Source organism: Trachymyrmex septentrionalis, unplaced genomic scaffold (genome assembly GCF_001594115.1).
Source record: "Trachymyrmex septentrionalis isolate Tsep2-gDNA-1 unplaced genomic scaffold, Tsep1.0 scaffold32, whole genome shotgun sequence".
Taxonomy (NCBI): domain Eukaryota; kingdom Metazoa; phylum Arthropoda; class Insecta; order Hymenoptera; family Formicidae; genus Trachymyrmex; species Trachymyrmex septentrionalis.
The window spans coordinates 1,581,989-1,591,091 of record NW_017305485.1 but is presented as its reverse complement, the minus strand read 5'-3'; the positions used below and the strand labels follow the sequence as shown (position 1 = coordinate 1,591,091).

The 9,103-nt window shown below is 36.8% G+C and overlaps 1 protein-coding gene across 6 annotated transcripts in view; it reads right to left on the bottom strand.

Annotated features, from left to right (window-relative positions):
- Positions 1 to 9,103, bottom strand: part of LOC108749978 (nephrin-like) — a 320,122-nt gene that overhangs the window by 76,802 nt on the left and 234,217 nt on the right. For all 6 annotated transcript variants that reach the window (XM_018489096.1, XM_018489101.1, XM_018489103.1 and 3 more), the window contains exons 2-3: positions 5,981 to 6,121; positions 3,920 to 4,093 (exon numbers count right to left, since the gene is read on the bottom strand). In XM_018489096.1, coding sequence (XP_018344598.1) covers positions 3,920 to 4,093; positions 5,981 to 6,121 — 315 coding nt within the window. The remainder of the gene's footprint in view (positions 1 to 3,919; positions 4,094 to 5,980; positions 6,122 to 9,103) is intronic.

The window sequence follows — 9,103 nt, the reverse complement described above, 5'->3', positions numbered from 1 at the left end:
ATATGTATATTGAATACTTTAATCGAGAAAATATTTCATCATTATATTGTTTATTATCTCTTTTCCTGAATAATCTATGGTACCAATATCATACATTTTAATTCATTTCCTTAACATTCAAAATATCTTATTTTTCTCTCAACTTCGTTAATTGACGGAATTCGTTCGAATTTCTGCAAGCGTTGAAAATCGATCAGACATATCTGCCGTGATATCGACGCGCTGTCGACTCTAATTTTATCCGATAAATGCATTTCATTCTCTCTGTACAAACGGTGGAAGGTTAAAGACCTTTTCTCTGACAATTATTTTCACGAACCTGTTACGCTCGATGCCCGTAAGTCTGTCCGTGACAGGATAACTTCGCTATTTGGTGATAATAGCGGCCGACCGGGAAACAAACGAGAAATCGATTTGAATTATTAAGGTAGAGGAAATATGACGACGAACATGGGTATCGATAGAGTAAAGCGAAATACAATTATGTCCGTTTACCGGTATGGGATCGGGAAAATACCGTTACGCGCGTAATTAACGGCGCAGATTGATTCTGCGTTTATACGCGCTTTTGCGTGAATATGCGGGAAAAACACACATGCCCGTGCGTTTACAAAATAGGCGCATCCGGGCGTGAGAATTTACCGGCTTGATGTCGCTCGTTAACGATCGCTCGAGATTTGTACGCGCGATTTTCACCGATGATCCATTTGACCCGCGGCGTGGATTATCGTCGACGGTGTCTCTGCCACGTATTTTCACCGTCACCGGTATATACGAGCGTAATGAACGTGGACGTGTGCAACGAGGAAGATTGATTTGACGGATATGACGACTTAGTAATACGCCCGTGCCCACGATGGCCGTTTTATTAAAAGCCCGGCGCAGGTGTAAAACTAGACTTATCTACCATGAGAAGAATTTGCACATCAAGGCTAATATCATTTTAACGTTGCTCGTTTCTTATCCGTAAACTCGTAATAAAAATGATATTCTATGTTGTAGATTGTCGCGTAAAATTTTCTTTTTTTTTTTCATAGCGTTGCTTGATTGACATTAGTCGCTAATAATAATAATTATTATTATTATTAGTTTAGTATAAATAATTATTACTATTATATGACACGTATTAATATTACATAACACATCGTTAATAATAGTAATAATTATTATTTCGATAGAAATACTAATTAGGAATAATATAATATTATTAGCACTTATTAGAGTCCTGTATGATATTATTTGCGTAATATTATTTACGGAAATTATGAGTGTGAGAAAAGTAGCCTTTAGTGCATTTTTTTATTACAATGTGCGAAATGATTAGTAAGTACAAATAGAAAAAATCGTACAGGAGACTTTTGAGACACTTTTTTATAGAGCGAAATACAGTAGGATTAGTAAAATGCGTTTTTTTTTCTCTTTCTTTTAATATGCTGTCCATGGAAAAATGTGGGTCGAGAAGATCTACCTTTTCATCAAATCATTAAGAATTCAGTAGATAAGTCATTAGCTCGGAGAATTCCTTATTATGGTAATTCTCTAATCTATAATTTATACATAGATCTGAGATCCAGAGAATTCAAACTAGTTACAGTTTATATATGGTAATTTTCTGAATAACGCCGCCGAGACCGCGCGCATGTTTTATCTTTAAGATAATTACGATGATAAAAAAAAAACAATATCAATTTTCTAACTAAAGATTGCAATGCAAATATAATAAAATTCGTAGAAAGGCTCGAACAAACTAGCAATTAATTAGGTCAAAGGTTAAAACTAGTTATTCATTAACGTACGTACAATGCATCGAACGTTTCGATTATACCAATAAGTCTTCTTCAGTGAAATTACAACAGAGAAAACTTACGAGTTTGGAAATGATAGAAAAATTTCGTCAACATTTTTGGTAGCCGATTACGCCTACCGTTTCTGAAAAAAAAAAAAACAAGCCGAGGGAGAAACGTAATTTTATTACATCGCGAGAGGAACCCCGGATAAATGGATCAATGCCAACTCGCGAGCGTTCTCGTTTCGCAAAGCGCGAAAGAAAAATTCATTTTCGAACGAACGTTTGTCATCGGAACCGTTGATGCGCTGGGAGCAGTTGCGGAATTAGCTTTGTGATGCACTCACGAACGCACTATTGCATTCCGGCCATAGCAGTCGAGGCGTGCACTACTACGAATGCGACGTATGCATTGGTAGGGTAGGAAGAATAGCGCGGTCGATGGTCCTGTCAAAAAAGGTCGCAATTCTGCAGATACTAAAACCATCATCCCTCAAAACCGAGCACGTCATCCCTGTCTTCGTAGTCGCGCCGGAAAGGTCGCGCGCGTACGAAAACTAGCTTCGTTCCGGACTTGGCCAAACTAGTTTACGTGGAAGTCTGTCGGACGAGTGCATATTGTCGCGCTTAATAATTTCTGCATAATTTACCAACAAGGGGAGAGAGAGAGAGAGAGAGAGAGAGAGAGAGAAGAGACATCGTCGATGGTGTGGAAACGCTGGTACCGCTTGGGTCATCGTCGGTGTGATCAACCGTCCTCGTCGAGAATCCCGAAAGTCGACCTTTCGCGATGGTGACGGGGCGTTACACAACGTAACGCCCGTACGACCGCGTAAATTAACTTTAAGCACGGTTTCGAGATCCTGAGTTTGTAATTCGAGTTACGGCACGCTTTGCATTTTAAGTACCACGCCCGTACGGGGCTATCGTCGAAACGACTCGGTCACACGATTATTCCCAAGCAGGAGTAAGTATTTTTCGTGTCCACTGCTGTCTGAAATTTCCCCGGAATTGCCGAGGAATATCACGGGTCGCGTTCGGAAAATTTTAATTAACATACAGTGCCCATGCGATTTTGTTTATCTTTCGAACCTCGCGATTCCGCCGAGATCTGTCGATAGATGGATGTTTTGTCATTTTCGCCTCGTATTTAAAAAAAAATAAATAGAGTTCATTGTTACGAATATACGAATAAATATGCGAGCGATATGAGATCTTATCTTAAATTGTAAAAAATCAGATGCGAAATTATACTTTTTGTAAACTTTGTATTGTATTAATAGAGATTAAAAGATTTAAATTAGAGGGAAGCAGTTTAATTCTTCCTTTTCTTTTGCCGTGTACAAAATTTTATTTTAAGATAATTTTCATATCTTGTCGTTCGAGCAAAATAACAATTTTCAAACATTTTTTTTTTATTTTTATAAAAAAAAAACATTCAATTGGAAATGCATTGAAACTAAATGTTAGAGTTATTAAATTCTCGGCGGCAAAAGGATTAAATTAAACTTGTCCAAATTATCGCGAGACGCTTTCTCCTCTTCGCCGTTTCGATAAATGAGACGGAGAAAAGAAACGAAAAAGAACAAGTGCTAAAACTATAAATCACCGTTTAAAAAAAACACGTATTCGTTATATCCGTGTCTCGTAGTCGGTTAATTTTGTTATTAAGAGAAATTACTGCGACGTGAGTGCTGCGAGTAAATGGAAGTAAGAAGAGTTCGAAATTAAAAAAAAGCAGCGCAAACAACCGCCATGTTTGACTTAATAATCTATTATATTAAAGAATTATCGATGAATTACTTATTGAATGACAGAGGGTACGTTCCACAAAATCGACATAAACATTCTCTTCATTTTTCTCGATATTCAAAGAGTAACAAAAAGAGAAAGACTTATGTCGACTTGTGTCACCAAATACAATGGAAAGCACCCGGATTAATTAGATAAAAAATGACAGTCGAAAAAGAGAGGACAGTCAATAAGGAAACGCGATTGTCGACATTCTCAGATAAAAGGAACGTGTGCTACTCTTATCTGAAGCTCCAAAAGAAGCGTCTCTATCTTTCATTTTTCGATTTGGACGGACTTGGATAAAACTTTTCGACAGTACTTCATCATATTTCGACTTACAGGTGACGATTAGGTGAGCGCTGGCGCGAATTGGCTTGACACGCAGATATCGTCCGACTTGACACTCGTACTCGCCGTCGTCGGTCAGAGACGCGTCGGTGATTTTCAGGTTGAAAATACCGGCGTTCTGATCGCCGATCAATTTCAACCTGGGATGGCCCACGATTTCGCCGTCTGTAACATCAATTCACGGATCGTTATGCATTGAATTATATCACTATCTGTTCGCAAGCAACGATCGATTGATGGAAATTATAGATAATTGATTAACATTTTCTATCTCTTGGCTAAGTGTTGTAATTCATGATCGCGCAAATACGCGGCTAATACATCGGCTTTAATTTTAGCTCTGTTTATTAGCGCTTATTCGATCGGTATGCGAGCACTCTCGGCAAAACGATGCGATTACGGATAGGCGGAAGCCGACGAGACCGCTGAGTAATTAACCACTCGCCGTTGATAGTCTCGCTCTCGGACGAGGTTCTTTACAGTCACGCTTAAATAATAAATCCACAACGTTACTGCGTTCTTTAAGTAAGGTCGTAAAAGTTATAGATACCTATATGTAAAGCGTATAGAAAGAAGAGAGATAAATTTCAAAATTTTCTTGCCATCTCTTAATTCTGTATTCCATCCGTATTAGATTTTTCCGCCTTGCGGAATCATTTAATTTTGAACATTCTGTAAACTATGAATAAAATATTTAACAGTTTAATATAATATTTAGTCTAGTCGATAAATTGAAAAGGGCACTATCGAGAATATTAAAATATTTTACTCGTAGGAAATTTTTATTAAGTAATTAGTGTGTCTGAAAATTAAATTAAAAGTTTCACATATTTTTAAAGTTTAATGAGATAAAAAATTCTACATTTGTATGTGTCTGATATTTTTTCTCTTATCCAGAAAATTCTACAAAAAAAGAAAAATTGATATTAATAAATTGAAATTCTCTTTCCTTAACAAGATTTTAGTTAATATATCAAGCTTAAAATTTAATATGTAAAAAATAAATTTTACAATCACCTCGTGTACGTATTTGTGGACTGCGTGTAATCGTAATATATACAGCGTTGTAAATTCGTAAAAGTAGAAAACAATGTTGGATAACATTGGTTCTTGATTAGTGCGTTAATGTGTTTCCAAAAATTTCTGTGTAAAACAATCCCGCGTAAAGCGAAAACTCAATTTCCTATTGAAAATATAAGCAGCTTTTGTGCGTGGTTTTAATTGGTAGATTTAGACAGGAGCGCGTTTTCCCGCGGCGTTAATTGTACAAACAGGATTACCTGTCTTTACCGAATTTAACAAGCACAGTTTACTCTGTATGCATTTTATCTTTGTTATTATCGAAACATTTATATTATATCAAACGACTTTTCGGATCATTCTCTTTTTAAGTGGATTTATCAGAGACCAATGCGAATGGTATGGACAGATAAATTTCATTCTACAAACAAATGTAACTTTAAATTTTTCTTAAATTGTCCACCGCATATAATATTACCAAATTCACGTTTATAATCTATAGTATTACATTTTGAAAATCTGATCTGAAACTCATGTTTTTTTCTGAAAAAAATGTAATCAGTCTTTATTGTAATTTTCCAATACTTTCGTATTTCACGCTTTTCAAGATTCAAAGTGTTAATGCCAGACAAAAAATGGTCTAATCAGTTTTCTCTGGGTAATTGGCGCTTAATTAAGGGGATTAAAAAGGAAATCAGAAAGTAACGATCCTTCTCTAACTAATACACACACACACACACACACGCTATTCGATAAATTAGATTCCACTGAATTTTGAAATCTATAGTTTTTGAAGAATAATAAATAGTCAAACCCAAAAATAACATTTTTCTGGCTATTAATCAAAAATTTTTTTATCCATTCTGAATATCTCATAATTGAACATTAACTGATATACATCGATATTTTCGTGGGGGAAAAAAGTACTTCCTCGTGAAGCAGTGAATTTGTGGTTTTCTAGAAAAGTGACATTTGAAAAAGGAACAGTCACACACGATAATACAACTTTATATTTCAATTTATTATACTCACTCTGCTGTATGACGTAAGCAAATCCGTCTTTGACCCACTGAACGGTACCGACTCGGTTTCCCACCTCGCAAGAAATTGTCACCTCGCCGCCTTCCAGCACGGAACTATTGCTCGGCCTGACCCGAAAGTATTGTCCGTCGCCTGTAACAGAAAGATAAAAATGATTTCGATTCGGAAGCTGCGCTTCTTCGGAGGGACGATAAGCTCACGCGTTTCCGCACGCCCATCGTTTTGCGAACGCTTTTCCTCGTTCGACAGGATAAAGCGAAGTAGGGTGATGTAGACTATAAAATTACGTTTACACCACGTTTCTCTCCCCGTAGAAATTGTCTGCGTGAGATTTATGTTTATCTGCGCGCATGAAAAAACATTGTGAGCCGATGACTGACTTTTGTGATGAATACTTGGATAAATATTTCGATGGATCTTTTATATTACAATTAGATAGGGATGCTGGAAACTAACCATTTCCTTATGTACACTCGTTTATCATTTTTTGGAAGGAAAAAGTAACGAGCGGCCAATTAATGGCAAATGGCATAAACGTAAAAACGGATCCAGTTACAAATCCATAACTTCGGAATCGATAAACTGCGCGATGGCTAATAACTGTCCGGTATTCAGCATTTATCGCGCGTGACGGCAAATCCACTTCCGATTCCGTCACTCGCTTGGAATACAAGACTTTACGTTCAGTTGCATCGATCGTCTCGGTTAATTAACCGTAATTGTATATTACACGGTCTTTTTTTTATCTCCGTAGCGCTGATTATCACCCGTGTTGGGTGAGAGTTTCATGTATCGACTGCCCCACGTTGGTGTAATCGTTCAAGTGCTTGTGCGCTAAGTTTGCCGAGAACTGAACCATCTGAAACATCTACCAGCCCGGTATAATTTCTCATTTTTAGCAAACGATAGTGGGGATCCTAATTGCTTCTTATTGAGCATCGTAGATGCGGCTCTATGCCAATACAGATCGATTAGGCGCGCTAGCGAAGCAACGAGAGAGCACAATAATTATGCCGATAATGTCGGCGATTACGCGAACCGCCGCTAAGCCTCTCCGTTACTGCTGCTGGAAGAATCAGGTGGGTTTGGTTTCAATACGTTCGATAATCCCTGTGCCGCATAGTATTCCACGTCTGTACCGCATCATCATGCACACGCACAAGATCGAACTGCATTACACGCGGGTATTTGTCCCTTTGTTCCGTGCCGCCCCGCGTTAAAAGTAAATTCGCACGTTTCGTATCGTGTCGATAGACGACTTGAAAAAATTATAAATTTATAATTGCGCCAATGGTGTAAATAATAATTTGACAAATTATAATTGGGATTATGATAATACAGATACTTATAAAATCCAAGATATAAATACTAACTTTGCTTCCTGATCGCTATGTGCTAATCACGTTTTCTCTCTCTCTCTCTCTCTCTCTCTCTCTCTCTCTCTCTCCCCCTCTTCTTTTATCAGTTTAAAAATATATTAGTATATTTATTTTTTTATATAAAACATACATATAAAGCTATTAAATATGTATCTTTCAACAACTTTTCCATATGGCAGCTTATCATGAAAAATTGATACATATATTGCAACAAATGGAAGGATTGGTACAGGCTATGAAAGTGATTTACAATTGAATTTGTATTGAAAACAGCATAGTTCACGTTTTTTTTTTTTTTTTGCTAAATTGGATCAACAATGCTTTTGAATGCCTCAATTCTCTACTCGTATTTGTCTGAAAGGGACATGCGTTTATCATTCATCATTGCAGTGATACATGTTCTCGTCAATCTTGTGTTAGTTTCGAAAATGGTACACATCATAAATTATCGCTGTTAATTTCATTTCTCAGTGTGAAAATGTTGACTTTTTTTTTATCAATAATTAGTTTTTATTGCGAAATAAAAAATAAATAAAGCACGTTCCTGCGATTCTATAGGTTTTCATTCTATTTAACGTATTTTAATATCAACTTTACAATATCTCAATAACGATACATAGTAAATTTTTTTATATTTTTACATAGAAAATAAAACATTTTTTTAACATTAAATAAATTAACACACACAGCGAATTTCTTCCGTAACAAAAGAAGAAAAATTGTTGGTTATCTGAACGTGTACACGCCTTGCGCGCGTGATATGCTTACTCATAACAGTTATACAGCTTGTCTTTTGACTGTTACAGCTGTTAGAGGTAATTTTCTCGATTACGAGTTTCACGCTTGCTATAAAATGGATTAAATTGCTTTCGTAGCCTAAATAAGCAACTTAATGCTGTTGTAAAACCTAATGTATCGTAATCAGTAGTGGTCGGTCCAACAGGAACGAGTCCCTTGCGTTCCTCATGCCTGTATTTTTCAAAACACAATTAATTTTCACGAAATGGATTGCATTTGCTAGTGGATTTGCGATGACGCGCTTAAGCGAAAATTCATTCGTGCAATACGCACACGCACTTGGGATGACTCATCCAGGATGATCGTCCAGAGTGAACCGTGTAAATTGGGTTTCAAGCGGTCGCCTAGCCTGGTCCGAATTTACGCAATCCCGCCGTCCAAATGCAACGTCAATAAAATATAGGTGAGTCGACCAACCGAGGTCTAAACGCGATTCGACTGGCGTCGTTTAATTTTGTAGCACAGACCGACCCGTCGACACTCCGATTCGTCCAAAGGGATTCAATGATTGGGCGCGATTGTGGAGAACGGATTAAAACGACGCCACCCGCGGTCGGCGAACGGGAGTTCGAAAACAAACGAGCGACGAGAGATACGAAAATAAAGTTTATAATTGAGTCCACATCGCAGGCTCTGGCATTATCCGAATAAAAATTTCATTTAGGCAAAGGGTTTGGATAAGTGAAAAAAAAATTAACTTTTATTTCCACCTACGGGATAAATGTTTCATTCAAATGGGAATTTATTTGAAGTTAAAATCTATCTGTGCCTGATACTCTTTATGGGATTATAAAATATACTTTTGATCACATAACAGATTATTATTATTATTACAAATAATTTTTCATATTTCGTTTGATAGTTTAAAAAATTATTATTCCAAATCTGTGAATAATTTTTCATTGAACATAGGTAGAAACAGCAGCAAAATTAAACG